Source organism: Paramacrobiotus metropolitanus, unplaced genomic scaffold (genome assembly GCF_019649055.1).
Source record: "Paramacrobiotus metropolitanus isolate TYO unplaced genomic scaffold, Prichtersi_v1.0 Parri_scaffold0000029, whole genome shotgun sequence".
In the NCBI taxonomy this organism is placed as follows: Eukaryota; Metazoa; Tardigrada; class Eutardigrada; order Parachela; family Macrobiotidae; genus Paramacrobiotus; species Paramacrobiotus metropolitanus.
This window is the reverse complement of record NW_026570249.1, coordinates 271,134-291,437: the sequence shown is the minus strand read 5'-3', so window position 1 is coordinate 291,437 and position 20,304 is coordinate 271,134. Positions and strand designations below refer to the sequence as shown.

At 41.3% G+C, this 20,304-nt stretch overlaps 3 protein-coding genes and 1 long non-coding RNA gene across 8 annotated transcripts; 2 read left to right on the top strand and 2 right to left on the bottom strand.

Moving 5' to 3' along the window:
- Window positions 1–1,485: 1,485 nt before the first annotated feature.
- LOC129588351 (uncharacterized) lies at window positions 1,486–6,144 on the bottom strand. 3 transcript variants are annotated; one of them, XM_055482536.1, is made up of 10 exons: window positions 5,458–6,144; window positions 5,196–5,303; window positions 4,948–5,045; window positions 4,343–4,409; window positions 3,602–3,915; window positions 3,404–3,547; window positions 3,137–3,193; window positions 2,783–3,048; window positions 2,406–2,708; window positions 1,486–2,275 (listed from the first exon to the last, which is right to left on the bottom strand). In XM_055482536.1, the coding sequence occupies exons 1-8, from the start codon at window positions 5,573–5,575 to the stop codon at window positions 2,827–2,829; spliced, it is 1,128 nt and encodes a 375-aa protein (XP_055338511.1). In that variant the 5' UTR covers window positions 5,576–6,144; the 3' UTR covers window positions 1,486–2,275; window positions 2,406–2,708; window positions 2,783–2,826. The 3 variants fall into 3 exon arrangements, with proteins under 3 accessions (XP_055338511.1, XP_055338510.1, XP_055338509.1); XM_055482535.1 differs by having other exon boundaries at window positions 3,404–3,915; window positions 5,458–5,747; window positions 5,824–6,140; XM_055482534.1 differs by having other exon boundaries at window positions 3,404–3,915; window positions 5,458–6,140.
- Window positions 6,145–7,399: 1,255 nt separating this feature from the next.
- Window positions 7,400–11,915, bottom strand: LOC129588350 (uncharacterized). 3 transcript variants are annotated; one of them, XM_055482531.1, is made up of 9 exons: window positions 11,344–11,915; window positions 11,066–11,169; window positions 10,555–10,662; window positions 10,359–10,444; window positions 10,112–10,187; window positions 9,399–9,655; window positions 8,739–9,107; window positions 8,288–8,659; window positions 7,400–8,210 (listed from the first exon to the last, which is right to left on the bottom strand). In XM_055482531.1, the coding sequence occupies exons 2-9, from the start codon at window positions 11,109–11,111 to the stop codon at window positions 7,707–7,709; spliced, it is 1,818 nt and encodes a 605-aa protein (XP_055338506.1). In that variant the 5' UTR covers window positions 11,112–11,169; window positions 11,344–11,915; the 3' UTR covers window positions 7,400–7,706. The 3 variants fall into 3 exon arrangements, with proteins under 3 accessions (XP_055338506.1, XP_055338508.1, XP_055338507.1); XM_055482533.1 differs by having other exon boundaries at window positions 11,402–11,915; XM_055482532.1 differs by having other exon boundaries at window positions 11,066–11,915.
- LOC129588353 (uncharacterized) lies at window positions 11,463–13,916 on the top strand. The gene is made up of 3 exons (XR_008690468.1): window positions 11,463–12,186; window positions 12,245–12,356; window positions 12,551–13,916. It is a non-coding gene; the product is annotated as an uncharacterized LOC129588353 (long non-coding RNA).
- Window positions 13,917–16,075: 2,159 nt separating this feature from the next.
- On the top strand, window positions 16,076–18,895 carry LOC129588253 (zinc D-Ala-D-Ala carboxypeptidase-like). Its single transcript, XM_055482416.1, has 2 exons — window positions 16,076–17,690; window positions 17,895–18,895. The coding sequence occupies exon 2, from the start codon at window positions 17,932–17,934 to the stop codon at window positions 18,601–18,603; it is 672 nt and encodes a 223-aa protein (XP_055338391.1). The 5' UTR covers window positions 16,076–17,690; window positions 17,895–17,931; the 3' UTR covers window positions 18,604–18,895.
- The last annotated feature ends 1,409 nt before the right edge of the window (window positions 18,896–20,304 follow it).

Sequence of the window (20,304 nt, the reverse complement as noted above, 5' to 3'; positions counted from 1 at the left end):
TACAGTGCTTTAATTCTATCAGGTATTACACTGTACTTCCTTACTCTTATTTTTCCAAAATTAATAATGAGGAGAAAATATGCTTACTTGAAAAAACGGTATTAATTGCACGTATTGCCCGTTGCATCATAAAAACATAGAGACGGTATAATTATGGTAAATTTAACAAGTTGCAACCTTGCCGGTAAGATTCATGTGCTCGTGTCGCATCATGGGCTTATTAACTTATCGGAGATAAGGTCGGTTAATCAGGAGCGAGCGATATCCTCTCTCAATCAACTTGACGCGCGGGTACCAATAAAATTATGACGCCGAGCCAGATTTATTTGGCAGCACCGCAGCTGCAAGATGTCTTCTTGATGCTCATCCTGCCTGTCATAATTGCCTTGCTATTCTGTCGGTATTAGTGAACGTGAAGGCGCATATTAAGATTGCGCTCAAGGTACGCTGAACGCTCACAGTCATAAAACATTATTATCTATCTTCGATCCTTCGGGACAGGCGTCAAACGCGTTAAAAGCGGGCGCTTGCAGCCGGCCAGTTCTCAGCCGATGACCAGTTAGCCTTATAGTTGTAGCAATGAATGGTTTGAACACCAGACAAAACAATGAAAACATGTGACAGAAAGATTATGGATTTGCGATTATGGTTTTGCCCTGACCCGTGAGACACTGGAATTCTCTTGAGTGTACATAACAAACAAGCAGATGGTACAGCCAAACGCAAAGGTTCAAGGACGCTGGATATCTAATTTTCTTGGTTCTGGCATCTATCTATGTTAATTGCTACTCTAGGAGGGACTTCAGTTCAACCAGGGACAACCGCCTAACTGCATTTGTGATTAGGCATAAAATTGCGTTCATGCAGCAGCAGCACGTTTGATTCATCCAAAGTTTATTTCCGGCATACAGTTTATTGTTTTTCATTTGTCTGCTTTGCAAATTAGGCCATCCAAAGAAATGATTCACTACAAGTGCATCAAAAACATTCTGGAAAGCGAAATACCAACTTCCACCAAACTGCGCCTGGGAGCACTTGTACACTGCATATTATCTTGCGGTCGATAAAGCTGCTTCCTTCGTCGAAAGGGAAGTATTACATGTACATAAGTACATACGTTGACTGTATAAATTAAGTACGTAAGTACCTTTTCCCTATTCGTCATCTACCATGTCATGATTTTACCAGGAAATAATATAAGTATCTAGTGCAGCAACAACAGCGGTGATCTAGAATTCTAGATGGCAGTCGGACTCGGATATTACCATTAAGCGTATATACTTGTACATAAGTCTAATTTTTCACTTGTCAGTTCTTAAATAGAAATACAGATAGTAAATAGCGCCCGTATACTTGTAGTTGTGTGCAACATGTACCCCATACCAAACACCCATATTACGACATAGAATTGTAGTTTCCTGGACTTTCCTCAGCATGCAGCACAGCCGTTGCGTTAAGTTTTCCGCCTTTTATTTTGGCTGCAGAGTCGCAGACAGCAGAGCTAATGGTAAAATTAACAGAGTGGCATGACTCGTAAAATTACCACAAAATGTATACGTAATATGTGCAACCTTTTCCCGGGAACAAAAAATTAAAGTCTATACAAAATTTGTTCTCTATACATAGAAACCAATGCAGTTAGAAATACTTCATAAAAACATTTGGAAGTCTGAAGTCTGTTGACCTTTCATCTGCTTTTCAACATCACTTTCATGATTTCATCAGTAAGTTATACAGAACGTACAATGCTTGCAACCACGAGCAACAAAACAAAACGAACACCACCCGTAAACGCAATGGAGTCGTCTTATGGCCGATCGTCGCGGAAATTACTGTGATACGCGTGGGTGTCCGGATCATCGTATTCCATTCCACCACGGCGTGGAAAAGAGGTCGTAGCATCATTTTCGACTCGGGGAAACGCATGCAGCGGATACGGTCTGGCAATATCTCGGGTTGATGGAATTTGCCGGCGAACTGGTGCGGCACCCGCCCGAGTATTCCCATCTTGTTCGCGAGCCGGTTCCGGGTGCAGATTACCTTGAATATCCGAGCCTGGGCTTCTACTATCACGAACCTCTCTTGCGCGGCTTGATGACTTCGCGAAAAGATTGCCACAATCCGGTAGTTTTTTGTGCACAAACAAATTCATCATCTTCTCTCGTTGCACGACAAGCTGATTGTGCAGCTGCGCATTTTCGTCGCGAAGGGTCACAACCTCGCAGGCCTTCTCTTGGAAATCACGCTGAGTGCTGCTCAACTCATTCGAGAGCGCCTGTAAAGTGTACGCAGCATCGGTAAAAAATCAATACTCAAGTTTACGTATCCTACTGTGCAACTGCATAGGACGTTGTTAACGACTGGATCAGCAAAGTTTTTCTCCGTCTGTTGATCTTTTGCCTCACCTCACATTGTGCCTGCAAACGATTAAGTTCATCAGCTGGAGTTTTTTGTTTCTTGGTACTTTTGGTTAGATCAGAAAATCGGTTTTGAAGAGCGTCAAATTCTGTTTTCTGTTTGTAGCAAGTGGCAATCCGTTCTTTGAGACGTTCTTGTGCTAGTTTAATCTCTTCCTGTAGATGCTGATTTTTTGCTTCCACCGCTTTGATTGACTTCTCCAAATCCCGGATACGCTCAGATGCCGGTGCTAACTGTTCCTCCTTCTCCTGTAGAGCGAGCTTCAGCACATCGATGTCATGCCGAGCAATCTGCCAATGAAAACCAGAACTTTAGCATGCCATATTTATATTTATATTTCAGATTTCAAATTCTACTCTCGTACCCCGTATTGTCCGTTTATTCTAGTAATTTCAACGGTTTTCTCGTCTATAACATTTTTGAGGTCATCAATCTTGGACTTTTTGGCATCGAGTTCCTTTTTAGTTCTTCCACTCGAACTCCCGTCTCTAACGGCTTTGAAATGGTTTCTCGAAATTGTTTGTTGTCCCGTTCAGTCTTCAGCATATTCTGCAATTTAGCCACTTGTTCTTCCAGTAAATTTATTTTCTTAGTGGATTCTGGGCTTGTCGATTCATTCATTAGTTGTCCCTGCAAAATTATTAAGTTCTTATGGGGATTAAGCAACGGCTTCCTAAATTACAAAATTAATGTTAAAGCAGTGTAAAATACCACATACCTTTCGTTCTACATTGGCTAAGGCGCTCTTCAGTCCGCTAATCTCGCTATCGGCAACCTACAGTACATGTTAATAATATAATTATGGCAATAGTTTAATAAAGGTTTTATGTTGTAAAAATTGTGATGTTTTTATTAATGCACACTACGTTGTACCACATGTACAGGTGAATAAAGGTATATTATGGCAACTGTTAATTATTAACATATAAAAAAAAGTTGTACATCAGTTTATTTGTGTACAACTACGATTAAGCAAGTTTCGTACCGTGCTCTGCTTTTTTATAACAGCAATTTCCGCGTTGCTTCTTTCTAATGCATCCACCAGAATCCTTCGTTCCCTTTCTTTGGCGGTTAGCTTTTTTTTCATATCGTTTATGGTTTTGGCAGTTCTCTTTTCTTTCTCTTTTAACTGTTTTTCAAGCTTCGTTTTCTTCGGTTTTATGTGAATATCGGCTATACGAACCTTGACGGGTAAAACTGGATCCGTTTGGGATTCTCGGTCAATGGCCCTTTCGTGACCTTTTAAAATACCCCTATCGGCCCATTGTGTAGAGAATAAAGACGGTTTGTCCTTGCCTTCCTGCATGGTTTCATAGGTAAGAGTTTGCTGACTCTGCTCTACTTTATCTAGTTGTTTCTTCAGGTTTGCGATGTGTCCGTTGGCGGATACAAGCGCCATCTGTAATTTTGCGTTATATTCCATCGTCACCGCGAGAACTTCATGTTGTTCGAGATAGTTGCCGCGCCAGTCGATTATTTCATTCGCAGATGTGGGATCTGCAAACAGGACATGATAAATTTACAATACACTATAGACAAAGATTATACACTTTAAACAAAAATCGATATACAACTTTATCCAACTGGACGAAGCAAATGAGGAGCAGCGGTTCTCCAAAATTGACCAACATATTGTACATACAGTCGTACGAGTACTGTACAGATACCTACTCTGTACAAGTTAGACTACTACTGCCGTAAGTAGGTGTATCACATTGATATTATAAATGCAGATAGGTATTTTGATACAATATTACAGTTTGCAACAGTTATTATTATAATACACCCGCTCGCGATTATAATTATGGCAATATAGAAATTATAAACCAATTGTACAGTAATAGGTACAGGTACTTGTACAGGTACAGTAATAGATTACAAATACAAGTGAAAATTTGTTGTGTAAACCAGTTGCAGTGACAACCTTGCACGTCTTCCTTTTTCTTAAAAAGATCCATAATTTCATTGTACTGTCGGGCCTGGTCGGCAACCTGGAAAACTGAATGAATTAAATAAAATACTGTACGTGTACTGTCTACAAGCCGCCAATAACCCTTCAATACATATGTATTTCGGTATGTCTATTTGATAAGTTCATAACACAGCAAAGCCAAATTACAAAGTAATGTGTTCAATCGAATGCTTAAAATACAGGAAAAGCAATATTATAATTTTTGAAGACGAAATGTGTGGGATTCGAATATTTTAATAAGAGACTTCTACAATATGTTCGTAAATCATAGTTACGAAGATTCTGTAAGATAAATGGGCGAGTGACCATACCACCGTCTACCGCCTCAAAACATTGTATGTAATAATTATAATTACGTATGATTTATACCGTGTGTATGATTTATGTATAAAGTATAATATATGATTTATACCTATAATATTTATATAAAAATATCACTACAGGTATAAAATTATATAGCATACGCCGTACGGTACTAGACAACTACAGTACGTAGTACTGCAGACCGGCGTAGAATATGAATAGAATGGATAGCATCTCCGCGCGCCATCTCGTACCGAAGCCTCCGCGTCTGCAAGCAGCTGTGCTGTTATCGATTCATTGGTAAGGGTCCTAACATGGCAAACTTCTGCAGCATTTGTATCACCATGTTGTACTGTAAGTAACATGAACGCCTGGTTCAAAATGAGATCACTCTTTCATTTTGAGATTTGCTCTGCATGCTTCTATATGTATCGCTCTGCATAGTGCATTGTTATTCTACTAGTAGTACTACTTAAGTTATATCTATATAGAGACTACTCACCAACTGCCATCACCGGCACCGGCGCTGTGCCGGATGAGCGAGTCTGATTCTGCTTGAGGATCCCATGATAGTGTTCACATATATTCCAAACGATATTTTCGCAGAGAGCTGTGCAGATGCAAAACGTGAATTAATATAGCAATGGTCTCCTGTGAAACTTCTTGAATAGTACTGCACGGTGGGAATTAAAAAGGCGTAATTGTGGCTTGCGCGTTTCAGTAAGTACTCGTACTTCTACAGTTTACGCAACTACGCAACTTACTTTGCAACATCCTGTTAGCTGTGGAGCACGGCTGCCGTTTTTGCAGATCAACTTGTTCCAAACATTTCGTGACGTCCTTGTCGTTATTGCGATGTGCCGTTATTTCTGACATTTCCATGGTATTTGATAAATTTCCGATAAAATTAAGTTTTGGTAGGATGCGCAGTATACGAATGTGGATGTACTCCCATAAACGTATATGCGTATAATTGATAATAATTATAGATACTCGTATAAGAATTTCTTGCACGCTATTTCCCTTGCCAGTGATATCCGGAGCAACCGTTGGCCTGAAGTGCAATGATGTTAAAAACTGCAAACGGCCGAAGAAATTTGCAGAAATTTTAGGCAATTAAAATACTTAACTATACTCTGAAACCCAGGAAAGTGTCTAGTACACTTTTCTCTAACTGTAAGTAACGATCATCTTTATATAATATTAGCTCCTTGCATCGTGACGTCCTGACTGGTGAAGCACTGAAAATCGGAAAGATTTTCATAAGCATCGGACAACTTGGCAAGAAATAATTGTAGAGTATGTAGCTTCTGCATGCGTACCAAAGTCTGTACGGCACAGAGTTAGGGCTGTATAACTGCGTATTAAGCGTGCGAGATTGTGGCGGTAGCCCATTCGAAGTTTGTAGTTTATGTTCTCATGTCCATCACAATTTCACACAGTTTAACACGTATGTCAGCTGATTTGAGGATGCGCGGTACAGGTATTATATTCCACTATGCCGCAGCACGGTGGGCTATAAATCATTCAAGCGTTGTTCTGTACAAACTACAGACTTTGATTATACGGTACATAAAAAATTTACTTTACGCCGTCTACGGCCGGATAGCATTACTGTACAAACAGGAACACTCTAACCGAACAGCGCCATGCTACGGATTATGGCAGGAAACAATATTCGCTGGCATAAATACAGAATAATGGGCAACAGAAAAACTTGCTGAACTACCGCGTTTCTCTATCACTTCTTATATATTCGTATTAGTCGTATGAAGCGCGAGAAGTAAATAAACTGGAGCCGCCTTTGTCTTAGCGTTCTGTATTCTCGTAAAGTTATTACTTACTTTGTTTAGTTGTTAATGACAAAATAGTTATTAGTGGCGTTATAAAGAGGCAAGTGCAATTGTCTTGCAGAATAATATCAAATACAGCCCCTTTAAATGTCGAGGAAATTAATACCGCTTAAAACAGCACTCGGTCCGTGCAATAATTATAATTAATAGTAGTTACTCAATAGGACTTTGAAGTTATTTTAACTGCAAACATTTTGCCCTTTTTGAAGGAGCGATAGCTGGGAGATTCCAGCGCCATAATTTTATAATCTTGTAATTCATCACCTGATTTCATCATCAGTTATGCTGTATTGACAGCTGCACTTATTTCTAATAGCTTTACAGGTTTTTTTGTGATTAAACTTATTAGAAAGGTCATGTTTCGTATGCTTGTCCTTGCAGCTACCGGATAGTCAATTGTCAGTCAGTCAGTTAATTGTACACTACAATATACGTAATTACGCAATATACCGATAGAAATTCAGAAATTGATAGGTGCGGTAGAAATTCAGAAGCCGGTGCATGTGCATATTCAAATCAACTACGCTGGGTCCGCATTCAAATCACCCTGCTGCATCGGCACAGAAATTGGTTTCTGTTACTGTAATTTTTCATTCATTAATAAGGAAACATCAATTGGTAAAGGGATATTCAATAATAAGAAAGTTCAGGCTTTCGCGCTACCGTTTTTTGTTTTTCTTGCTGCACATGTGCTGCGTACGTAATGTAAGACAAAATCTTTAAACAAGTCCCAGAACAATTCATAATACAAGTATGTAAATATTGTATGCCGTATGGGATAATGCGCTGTCATGCCTTGTTGTCATTTGAAACAGCTTGTTAGTTGTTACCAGGAGTAAGTCAAATAACTAGATAAGCAATATTTTCTTATTAAGAAACAGCAGCAACAACAAAAAAACAAACGCAATACTGCGCCTGACATAGGTAAACAGGAATTATAATTCTGACTGTGAGAAAGCTTCCCAACGCTTGCACCTTATATCCATATGATTTGGCTATCAAAGACAGATTACTAATAAAATTTATGTATGCACCGGCATACTTATAGTATATGCACAATCAAGCAACAATTAATTACATCCAGCTGCTCGCCACAGATATCGTTCATGATCAATAATTACGTATACTTCTTATTTCTGGTATATGCTGTGCACTGGGTTTTATCGCATTGCCCTTTGTCTGTGGTCGGGGCGAGAACCGCCACCACGAGAACGAACTGCTTGCCAGTGTCGTGCCACGGCAGCCCTCATTGACGCCGAATTGGCGGCGATAGACTGTGGGTGCAGTGGAGCACCCACGGCAGGGTAACCGGGTTTCGAAGGTTCCGGAGGCCTGATAATAAGCAGTGTTGAAAAGCCTCCTTCCTGGTTGGGTGTAGCCTGTTGTGATGCTCCAGTCTCCGCCGTTAACGATACTGATGCTGTAGAACGGCTACTGGATGTGGGCTGTTTATCAGCTTCCTCCACCAAGCAGGCAGCCGGCTCCACAGAAGGTGTTTTCCGTTCCGAACTGCGAAGCCGCACCTGGTGTTGTTCAATAGAAACTTCTGAATGCTGGTTAGCCGTGTCGTTGTGCGGCTCAGCTAGCAATCCCCTCAGTCGGGCAATTTCTAAAAGTTTTGCTCCAGTCTCTCGCCGGGCCAATGCCAGCTCCTCTGATAATGTCTATTTAGAGAGGAGAGAAAAAAATATTAATTAAAGAATTTGTTTCCCCACCAACTGAGTCAAGCTGGGAATTTTACCACGCATCTTTCTGTTATTTCGTCAACGAATGCCTGATTCGGCAACTGTGTCTCCAAAAGCTGTTGCTGTTTTTCCGGTGGTAAGGCCAACTCTGCCCGTTCTAATTTGTTGGTGCCTTCCGAAATAATCTCTTTCTGTGCGGTTAAGTTGTTTATTTCTTCCGCTAATTTTCCATTGATCGCCTCCAACATTTCCAGTTTGGCCGTCCATTCTAACCTTTCTGCAGTCACACTCATCTCCGCTTCGGCTAACTTTCGTTTTACCTCGTCAAGTTCGACCTTTTGTTCGCTGTCACTCTGTCGCAGTTTTTCCAATTGTTCGTTTAAATGGTTGATCTGGCATTCCAAGTGGGCTCTGGCTTTCTCGGTGTCCTGCAATTACCGTACGATGTACGCGTGTTAAATTTTCTAGAATATGTTTTAAACATTAAGGTTGCTCGAGCAGGCTTACCGCGCATCTTCCGTTCAGCTTTGCGATTTCGGCAGCCTTCGTTTTTTTTACACGGTGGAAATGCGCGACCTCGATTGTCTGGGCAGCTAATTTAGTCTTCAAGTCCTCAAGCTTAGCCCGCAACTGTTTACAAGTTTGCTTCCATCCAGAAAGGAACGTGTCCAATTCCGTAACCCGATGTTTTAAAGAGTCATTTTCCGCTTTGTGCTGCGATAACAAGGAATCCAACATTAACTGGTCTTTCAAGCGCTTTCGATCCGTCTCCAAGAGTTCCAAGTTTTCCGCGTTCAGTTCTTCCGAGCGTTTAATGAAGAGCTTGGCCTTTCTCTTACTTTTCGCCAGTTCATTCTTAAGGGTCTCCATGTCTTTCTATTCAATAAAACAGTACGTTAAATGAGATTTAGTTACTGTGATTAACTGCTTTTGTTCTATGTTCAATGTATTGTACCTGTATTTTATGAAATAAAAATTGCGTACGAGTATATCTGTATGTCAGGCTGAAACATATTAAATACGAGTATTGCTGTGTTCTCGAGATTTTTGCCCGATAAAATAAGCAAAATCTCACATTTCACTGCCAAATAGTCAGGGTTCGTTTCTCAGTTTTGTTGCTATTTCGTAATTAACTTCGTCCATTTATGACTGTATTAATGTACCTACTTTCGGCTTTGATGATTTATTTCCTTGGGAAAGCTGACCGGTCGCATTTCCATTACGAGTTGTGGCGTTTTCCTCCGAAAGTTCACATAAACGTTTTCTAGCGTTTTCGATTTCCAGCTTTAGAATGCTGTTTTCGCTTTTTGCAGATGCCAGTTCACAGCACAACTTTGCATTATATTCCATAGCACCAATCAGGACACCTTGTTGTTCAAGGTAGTTGTAACGCCAATTTGTCGATTCATCCCTGGCTGCGTCTTCTATCAGAAAGTAATAAAATAAGCATTAAAATTAATGTGGTTGCGCTGAATACTTTCAAGCCGTTGTTAACGGAGATTTTAATGCAGTACTTACATATAATACCTAATACCGGTAGGCACTACGTAGTACGTACGGAGCATATCCAATTTTAAAAATTTTCGTATGACTACTACTCACACTGAGCATTGCTTTGACTGAACCTTCCTTTACCGCTCAAAGCGGGATCTTTAAATGTGCGGGCACATAACTAATATCTTTTACCGCATACGGGATACCGGCCGATGCATTTTTAATTGTTCTGAACCGCGCGCATTTCGGTGCAAACCCTTTTGCTGGTACTCAGATAACTGAGAAAATGTTCCGTAGAAGTGCACAATTATGCAGTAAACTGCATCTGTAGATATGCCGTAAAACGTTTCTGATTTGTTTCCGATATTTACAAGCGGTGCTTGTACCTGCTATTTTTTCTTGATTTGCATATGATTCCCTCAATAGCTGGACAACATCATCGTGCTGATCTGCTGCTCCATCCTGTCAAATGCATCGTGGAATACGTTAAAATTAGTCTAGGTAGGTGGTAGGCTGCACTTGTGAGAAGTGAAACATTAGTCATATGATATACGATTATATTATGGCTTATGCATAATAATGCTGTTACATACATGATAATTAAGTAGGTATTGCGAATATTGTCTGCTTTACCGAGTTTGTAACAGCCAAGGCTCCGGTTACTTCGGAGGAGTTGCGACAGGGAAATTCAAACAACGTGAGGCCAGAGGAAGGCTTGTCTATTAAAGCGAAGCACTAGCTATTTGTACTCGTGCAGTCGCACGTACTGTAATATACAGTGAGCGTCTCAAAATTAATGCAGATGTCATGCAGCTGCTGTGCTAATTACCAAATGCTTCCGCTTGAGTTCCATTCTGGTCGCTGTAGTTGTCTGGCTGCTGTCGGATGATGTCCTCGTAACGTTCACACACATTCCAGATAATATTTTGGCACAGGCCTGCGCAATTATCACTTTTACTATATTTGCAAAAAATAAGCGCACGTAACAAACCCACAATGGAAGCAAATCTTAATTAACTAATGCTGCGGTTTACAATGTCGTAATATATGTAGAATAATGGAACCCACCGAATATGTTGTTTACATTTATATGCAGGCAAACTGTGATATAAATAAGTGCATCACATAAAAAGTAAGTGAACGGCGTTAAATTAAGACGTGTAAAATACAATAATGGCTTAACAAAATGTCACAATATGCATTCTATTGTTATGTACAGCCGGTAGAGGTGAAGAATTACGCTATTGTGATAACGGTTGTTGTTACAAACGTGCAGGTACTGTTTAATTTATAATTTAATTATGTATGTCGGTAAAAAACTCAAAGCCAAATATGCTTACTCAAATATAATCTGTTCGTCGTGGAAGGAAATGTCGAGCTTTCCATGTTCTTTAGCGATCCACTGACGGTGAGTTGGATATTCAGCAAGCACGACGGCGCTAATCTAATGTAAAGCAAAATTTTATTGCTGCTGCACTTATGACAAAACGCTGCAGTTGTGAGGATTATATGGCAAGGGTAGTTTGCAGCTCTTCCAAACAAATCACGCTGAAGCCTGACTCGCAATATATTTGCTCGAGTTTTGGTAAAAAAATGTAAAACGTTTTTCCAGATGTACCATACGCCAACGAAGATTCCAGTACAAGGATTCCCAATTAAGCGAGAAATATACCCGCCTGCAGTTCCATCGGCTGATCGCAGTACTATTATTGTACACTAAAAACAGGAGCTGGAGACAATTAACATCAACATTAATCGTGATCAAGACAATAAAATATACAAGCAAAAATATATAATACAAACAATATGTAGTATATGTGTATCTTAAATACTTCTACAGATATACGGCATTTACAGACAAAAATTAATGTGAAGTTCGGCGATTCGACATAACAGTGCTCGATCCGCTCGATAGCTGCCGTCGGCCGAATGCAGTAAGGTAAGTATGTACTATAAATTTTGCTTATCTCCCGACTGTCGACCGGTTCTTTTATTAGCTGGTTATTGGCTAGAGTAGCCCTACCCGTCTGGGCTATTACAATGACTCAATCACATTTGAGCATGGTTCCTTAACAATGTTTTCGGTATGTATGTAGGCCGTTTCTGATTTTCTTGTCTGGACACGGTAGCTATTTTAAATTTTGGTAGCGTACATTCAGCAGCGGACGTTGTCCAAGTTGAATCAACTGTGGCACATGGGCTATGCTTGAGTACTTGTACTACTGTATTCTTTCGCCTTCGTACTGTTTCGATTAGGAAACACAGCAGCAGCAAGCAAGATACAGGTCTGTAGTGCTCCATGATCTCCATCGTAAGCTATAACATCAGTAAAATTAACTTATTGTTAGAAGCATTTAAGCACAGTTTTTCGGTAGGAAAATTATTAGCCATTACAATATTAGGATTTGTGACGCTGATTTAAACGGAATCAAACGCATAAAATGACACCAAAAGTCCAAAGGTAAGCGATAAAAACATATGAGGGTTATAAGCGCCGTACTAACCTTGAAAATCGACAGGTTCCTGAATACGTTCCCAAACGCCATTGGTACCATTACGTCACCGTCTAGCACGATCCGTTTTTTTGAACTGTATAACTCGGCATGACATTCTGTTTTATAGTGAGGCTAGGTACTATTAACTGACTACTGTAACTTTCTCATCTGCCGCCTGGTAAATTTGTTATTTTTATTTACCATCTGCACCATAATTATAATTTTCCTATAAGAAATTTACAGAATATAATGCCACCATTTAGTTATGGCTAATGATCGTCTTCAATGTTTACATTCATCCTTGTTATCATCATCTTTAATGTTTTTTAGAAATAAGATGCTTGATGGATGCGATGCAGATAGATTCTGAAGGGCTCGAGAAAATTCAAGGGCAAGAACCTTGTCCTCGCCGTCAAGGAAAATTTAACGTTAACGTGGATGTGCATACGGCCGTACAACGTTGATATGGAAAGCGGGGAGTCGGATATATGATATAGCAACAGCCCTCTTCCCCAATTCCAAAGGTTCCAGTTCTTTCCATGAGATTTTAATAAAAACTTAGCGCATACGCACCGAGAACAGTCTAAACAATGCCTAAATATAACCATCGCGACTACTAAATAGTGCCGCGAATTAACTATTAATTTTCCTTGCGACCTTGTGTAATGTTTGTGTCGGTGTAATGTTTATCGTTAATTAATTCTACGTCTCCACATAATATTCTAGATTGAGGTCCAATTCAAGGCAGCAGTCACGTCATAAAAGGAACATAGGAACAAAAGGTATCAGAACGTTCAACAAAATCCCAAGTCCTATCTATATGATTATATCTATATTAAACTTTCAAGTACTCTCAACATATCATTCTGTAATCAGCATGGTAAAACTTTTTCAGCGAACCGACAGACTTCCAGTCAACGCAGTCCAAAGCTGCTGTAAATCTGTTCATGCATGTACATAATTCTGTAATCTAAGCTTCTGCCTTCTTCCGGTAAAGTAATCGGTAGATACGTATGCGAAATTTCTTAATCGATCACATATTACATGTAAGTATGCCAAGATTATTGTCTGGTCCCCTTAATTGCAACACTAGAACGTTGAATTAAACCACTCATTGATGTACAGTATTTTAGTAAACAGTATTTTAGTTATACAGTACAGTATTTTAGTTATACGCTAAGCGGATACGACTCACTGAAAAAAGAGGTGCCATGTTGACTCGACAACACAGTAAACATAAACAAAACTCATAAGGACTGCGCGGCCGCGGAGGAAGCGGTTTGGATCTGCTGAATAGTTCGAACTTCGAACCGATGGTTTCTGTTGCTTCCTTAAAGTTCCTTGAATAACCAGCGGCGTCGATCATTGAAAGGACGCCACAGAAATAGTTTTCCCTATCGTTTTTGAAATGATGATGCGTATGCCGTTACAATCGATCAATGCCGTAACGTTACGGAAGTCACTGGTCGATATACAGTAGAGACACCATGATTATACGGCATATTTTCCAATTACAGTGCGTTTTGGAGACAGCCGGTACTGTAGTTAAAGGAAATGCAGCAGACGTTCTCAGATTACTGTATACGCGCCCTAAGATCCCGAATGCCGATTTTGGTTATTTTCATTGTTTGAATCTGAATCATTTTAATTGGTGTCCAGAATAACAGGCATATACGGTATGTATTGTATGTCACGCAGTACGTTTATTGACTGTTGGTAAATAAAGTAGCATATCGGACTTTATTCCAATCTACACGGTACGATGAACGTTTTCAGACCAACATAAATAAAAACAACTGACAATTAAGATGATTTTACGACATTCGCGAACCTAGCAAACAAAAGACCGGCAAAAAAACGATAGAAGCAGACAACCAGAATCCACAGGTACCACACCAACGAGCTCACCGGTTAAGGGGGACTAATTAAGTTTGACTGCTCGACAGAAACAGACAAACAATGAATCGCGCGCTGTTAAATTATCAGCTGCGCCAGTTGTAACTTTTTATGACAGCCTTAACACCCGTAAAATCCGACCACAAAAATCCGCGCTTTCTCCATCACACAAAGTAGTAGCATACAGCTTAGGACAAAATGGTCGCATACCCAACATCTCCACATTCAGTACGAATGCAGCACAGTGCACTGTACGACTGAGTTCAAAATATCCGTTTCGTACAAGTGCACTGCACCGCTTGCGTAAAGAATGCTGGGTATGGGGCTATGCGACCATTTAGTCCTACATTGTATTAGTAGCCATCATGCACTGTAAAATGTATGTATTGTAAATCGTTTTCGCATCAATCATGTATCTACAGTATATTATTTAATGAGAATAATGCCACCACAATGACGGAAATAAACGTAGTTAGGTTTACAATGTAGAAACTGTTTCTCGCTATGTATTGTATCTCGGCCTTTGGCCCATCGCGATGCGCGTTACCACTCATCAGCAAAAACGGTGTCCAGTAAGTTTATCTGTCCTTCTAGATTTCATTTTTTGGGAAAGCTTTTCGGTGTTAAATCACATTGATTTCTAGTACCTTTTGAATATCCTGCTCATGGCGATTCTAAACAAATCTTCTGAGGGAAAATCACTTTAATATTTGTACTATAATATTTCGTTCTTTTGGCGTTACCCGGGGAGTAAACGACAGCGCTTTCACAACCACAACGAGAACTCACCATCAGTCGCAGGCTTTTGTTGAATTGTATCTGTACAGAGTACATGTATGGTTTAATTTGCTATACTGCACGACAGCTTTTTCTTTTCCGCTTTTGGTAAAATGTACTCGTACAGATATTGTATTAGTATTGCACATACGTAATTACATTCTATTACCGCGTACAATTGGGATTATACGGTACGGGGAATGGGCGAGTAAAATATGGGATTGTACAAGCATTCTCTTGATGTTCTTATTCCCATTTTGACCTTGGGTGTTAATCCCGCTTGGATGTTTCTGCAAATCCATGCACAATACATACCAAGATTGCAATTTACTACACAAAAACTGGAAAGCATCTGTACTTCTACTTATGGAAACACGAAAATTATATAAATGCGTAATTAGTAATAACGTCTCCTCAAAATTTCACTTGTTCTGGCTTGCCGAATTTATCGATGCACGTATAAGGATCATCGAGCGCTCCAAAACGGGAAACATTTACGCTGAAGCAGTGAAACATAAAATATTTTATTACTACAAAAAAGTAAAAAACAAAACATAAAATCACAGTACATACGACTTTTAATTATCCATATTCCATTCTGCCAGCATGCAGACAGCCGGAAGTACGAGTAATATCAGATTCTTTTAGTTTATGCTGTTCCATGTCTTACGTATCATTCTGTCCTCTGTAGGTACCAGACCTGTGCTGAAGTACTTACGTGTGGCGTGTACTCGCATTCTCCTTGCAACGCTTGGCTCAAGCTCTACTAGTAGAGTAACGGTTGTTAAGTTTTCCATATTAATTAATAATATATAATTAAGCAGCGTAGCTCTGACGTACGATGAAAAATAATATCATCAACACTAGACATTGATCATACAAGTACTTTGTGTAAAACGATACAATGATAGTGACCTCATATACTGTAATTATGATGTTACAGACAAAATACAGTGTAATAAAATACATCCGCTGCCCGCAGGGAATTAATGGCACAATTAATTTATGACATTATCGCAATTAATTAATTCTAACTACGAGTAGTCTACGTAGGAATTACCAAAACCGGATGTTGATCACAGGGAACGAACTTTTACTATTGTGCATCATGGTACGTCTAAGCTCATTTTAGCAGAAAAAGGAGCTGTTAACGTTTCGAATAAGTATAAAAAACCCTCAGTTTTTGGTTGTCAGGGCGGGCTTATGATTCAGCCCTTCTCTCATTGGTTGGTTTTGGGTTTTTTCCTGTCTGGGCATTTGCATGCGTTTTGATGGCTCTATAAGGCAGCTGCGCTGCCTACAGAGACCAGTTGGTTTTTGGCTTGCGCGCAAGCGCGGTGTGTGTTCAGATTTCGGCATTAAAGCCTACATCCGGGTTCGTTTTGCTCCTCCGTCGATGGACGATGCGCGCTTAACCGGCGCCATCTGATATGGTAGCAGACCACGGTGCCGATCGTGTGTTACACAGCGGGCTTGCCCCGCTCACGGGCCACCTCTGAGTTGTGGACCAGATCGCGTGATCGCGTCCTGTGCCACCCCCGGGTACGGAGCTCATCCCGCTCCTCCGGATTTCCCGTCAGTCGCCGGAGCTGTGCCGTCACTCCCGCAGAACGCGGAGGAAACTGCCTCTCCCACAAGGGGATGGAGATATCGCCAAGCCAGAAGTGCAGCGATGGACGGACAAACCCACAGCCACACCGTACCGATGACGGATGCCGACGGTGGACGGAACCCGGACCAGCAGGAAACCTGCGGACCCTTCACCACCACCAACAGCCACGCCAACCCCGATCCCCACGGCCGGATCGACCACCATTACCACGCCGAGAAATTCACCCCACCAAACCCTGCCCGCCTTACCTGGGACAGCGACCTTTCCCCCGGCGGAGCAGTGGAATTGCCCCACCGGAGCAGCGTAATTTTGTGTTTGCAGGGTCATGGCCGTACCTGTGCCCCAAACCCCTGCGCGATTTTCCCCAGACGGTGACCTTTCTCCAGACGGATAAAATGCGGAATCTACCGATTTCCGCATCCGACCCTGGATTCTGTCGCGACAGTGCGTTGACCTAGGCACTGGACCGCGTGAAGCCGAACCAGACCGACCGAACCCGAGCCAAACCGACCGAGAACCACTCCTAAACCGAACCTGATCCGAGCCGACCAAACCTGGACCGAGCCGGACGAAACCTGACTGAACCAGATCCCATACCGGACCACGTGAGCCGACCGAACTGGAACCGAGCCACCCGGTAGTACAGTCTATTAGACATAGTACAGGGACCGTACCGGTCCCTGTATCCACTGTTCTTTTACGGCGCATCACGCCATTTACCTGCACTTCGCAGGAGCTCAGTGTTAGACCGTACAGGGATGTCAGGGCGGGCTTATGATTCAGCCCTTCTCTCATTGGTTGGTTTTGGGTTTTTTCCTGTCTGGGCATTTGCATGCGTTTTGATGGCTCTATAAGGCAGCTGCGCTGCCTACAGAGACCAGTTGGTTTTTGGCTTGCGCGCAAGCGCGGTGTGTGTTCAGATTTCGGCATTAAAGCCTACATCCGGGTTCGTTTTGCTCCTCCGTCGATGGACGATGCGCGCTTAACCGGCGCCATCTGATATGGTATATTTTTCTCTGTCAGTCCCAGTCTAATAAATCTCTGTTGGTTGCTACTGAGTACCGTGTGGGACTGGATCACTGTACGTATACAGTACACGGAAGCTTACGCAAACCAAAGCCGGCAGTTTTACGTGACCTTCAACCGGGAGCATTATATCGTTGGACAGGGCAAAACAATTTGACGGTATAACTCCTTGATTCCAGTGCAATCCTTGTTAGGTAGATCTGTATAATTTTTTAATTAAGGACGGAATATTTTGTACTTAGCGCATGTGTTTTCCGTCCTCTGAATTGTTGGCGACATAAATTGATTTTTGTTATCCTTCTCCCAAATCCTATTTACCATTATTATTGCAATTTCTGTGCAGTTGCAAGTAAAATCTTGCAGCACAATATTATACGAATAATCCTGGGACAATTTCAACATGTGGGTGATCGTTATCATTTCGCTGCTCTCGCTGTATCCTACCGGAATCTCATTTGCCCGGTGCTCGGACACCCTGCAGCAAGGATCTCGCGGCGAGTGCGTCAAGGCTGTGCAGCGCGCCGTCGGCACCACCGCGGATGGAATTTTCGGTAAAAACACCAAAGCCGCCGTTATGGCCTACCAGCGCCAGCGCGGTTTGGAGGTTGACGGAATCGTGGGACGAAATACCTGGGCGGCTATATACGGCACAAGCGGAACCTCATCCGGAGGGACCAAACCCTCTAGTTTGGGATGTGGGTGTTCGTATGATTACGCTTCTAAATGCAGCGGTGGACCCACACCGGGTGCAACGAAATTGGCGGCCTATCTGAAACGAAATTACGGAAGCCGACAGGAAATCTACGAGTGCCGTCCGGTGCGCGGTGGGAAGAACTTATCGCTGCACGGGGAAGGACGAGCGATTGATCACTATGTGGAAAGATCGCGGGGAGAAAGCATATTCCAGCATCTGATCTCCATTGCGTGTAAGAATGGCATACAGGAGGTCATCTTTAACCGAAAGATCTGGACGCAGAGCAACGGTCTGCAAGCGTACCACGGTGTCAATCCACACACCAATCACGTTCATGTGGGACTGAACAAATGCGGCGCTAAAAACTTTAGCTTGTAATACACATGGATTTTCCGCATTCGCCTTATTTCTACTCGTCTGTGTTTTCGGCTTCACTGAAATAATTTAAGTACTGTGCTACCGTGCTAAATTTGACCAGTCTGTGGCCTTTGCGATAAACAAACTCGGACATTTTTACACATAGCCACTAATCATTAATAAATATGAGTAACAACAAAATACGTTATCAATCCAGCTAGGTACGTATTTAAAATGTCCAACGTTAGCGGGTGTCTAACGTCCTTTTGTACCTGTTCTCTCATTTAACTGCATCCCACGCGCAATTGATATATGCTGGTTGACTTGGTTGTGCACAGTACGCAGCCAGCATGTGGTTTAAAATATTGGCCAAGGTCAAAAAGAGGAAGGAATAAATAAAGGAAGGAATGTTTTTTGGTCAAAAAGAGGAAGGAATAAATGAAGGAAGGAAATTCAGTGGTCAAAAAGAGGAAGGAATAATTAAAGGAAGGAATATTTTTTTGTCAAAAAGAGGAAGGAAATTTCGGTGGTCAAAAAAGGATGGTCAGAAAAAGGAAGCAAATGGTGAAAAAATAGGAAGCAGAAAACGCACAGAGTTTTTTTAAATGTTCTTATGTGGCAGCGATGATCATCGTAAGTAGGCTGCCGGTTTACTGCATTTTGTAGAAATACAGTACCACTGGGCAAGGCAGTCCGACTGGGCAGCCCCCATTCAAAAAATTAAATCCGGCTCGACATTACCATTCCCCATTTACAATGTAAATCACACACAACATAGAAAACGCCTGCACCGTTTTGGCGGGAACTATGATTTGATAGTCTCCGAGTCTGCGTTCATGTAATGATACGTGACTTATCAGTAGAAGTAAGGCGTCTGCTTTTTCTACATACTGCAATGAAATCTCAGTGGTAGAGTGGGTATTACTGGTTAAGAAAGTTTGCCATGTTGGCCAGGGTTATTCTTCCTTCACTCATCTTACCGAAGTGCAGCATAATGGCTTAGTCTTGCGTACCTGTAGCGAACTCGTGGATCGTGCGTGGATTTACGGAAATACTCGCAAAAAAACCGATAATTCATTTGACGCAGATGCAAATACTAATTAGTACCCAGTATGGAACCTTCTAAGATATTGTTGCTCCCGATGATGACGTTGAGTACATAGGAACATATCCTTACGATTATAATAAAGGGACACCGGCACCAACGTTGAGCGAAGCTAACAGGTAAGTGATGCATCCGTAACAATGCCCACAAAGTACAAGTATGGTTCCAGCATGTACATATGCACTTTTTCATTTTACAACACTATGTAGTTTTTATTATGCAGCTGATTAATATTGCTTTATTATTATCCTTTTTTTACCATAATATAGTTACGGTTTATGTTAAGATACCGGGGACTTCAAACACAAATTATGTATGTGTATTAATGCCGTTATTTTGTACTTAAAACAGCGTCATCTAATGAGTTGCTCGAATAATTCAATAGATCAGCACCGGCATCGGCTTTAGCGGACCATGCCGTTAAAAAAGAGCCGACACAGGAGCTACCCTCGTGGATCGTGAAAACAATTTAGTGATGTGCTACTAAATAAATCTAAATAAATGCTATTTAATTAGTGAAAGCTTTAAAAAAACTAAAAAAAAACATTTAAAAAAACTCTGTGTGTTTTCTGCTTCCTATTTTTTCACCGCACACAAATTTGCTTCCTTTTTCTGAC

What these genes read in the sequence shown, in the direction of transcription:
- LOC129588351 (XM_055482534.1), bottom strand. Translation starts at nt 5,575, where the DNA reads ATGGAAATGTCAGAAATAACGGCACATCGCAATAACGACAAGGACGTC. An exon ending in GGTGCCGGTGATGGCAGTTG is followed by an intron (nt 5,046 to 5,195) that starts GTGAGTAGTCTC and finishes TGTTACTTACAG; the next exon opens with TACAACATGGTGATACAAAT. An exon ending in TAGCCAATGTAGAACGAAAG is followed by an intron (nt 3,049 to 3,136) that starts GTATGTGGTATT and finishes ATAATTTTGCAG; the next exon opens with GGACAACTAATGAATGAATC.
- LOC129588350 (XM_055482532.1), bottom strand. Translation starts at nt 11,111, where the DNA reads ATGGAAAGCTCGACATTTCCTTCCACGACGAACAGATTATATTTGA. An exon ending in AACTCAAGCGGAAGCATTTG is followed by an intron (nt 10,445 to 10,554) that starts GTAATTAGCACA and finishes TCGCTTTAATAG; the next exon opens with ACAAGCCTTCCTCTGGCCTC. An exon ending in AAATCAAGAAAAAATAGCAG is followed by an intron (nt 9,656 to 10,111) that starts GTACAAGCACCG and finishes ACTTTCTGATAG; the next exon opens with AAGACGCAGCCAGGGATGAA.
- LOC129588253 (XM_055482416.1), top strand. Translation starts at nt 17,932, where the DNA reads ATGTGGGTGATCGTTATCATTTCGCTGCTCTCGCTGTATCCTACCGGA.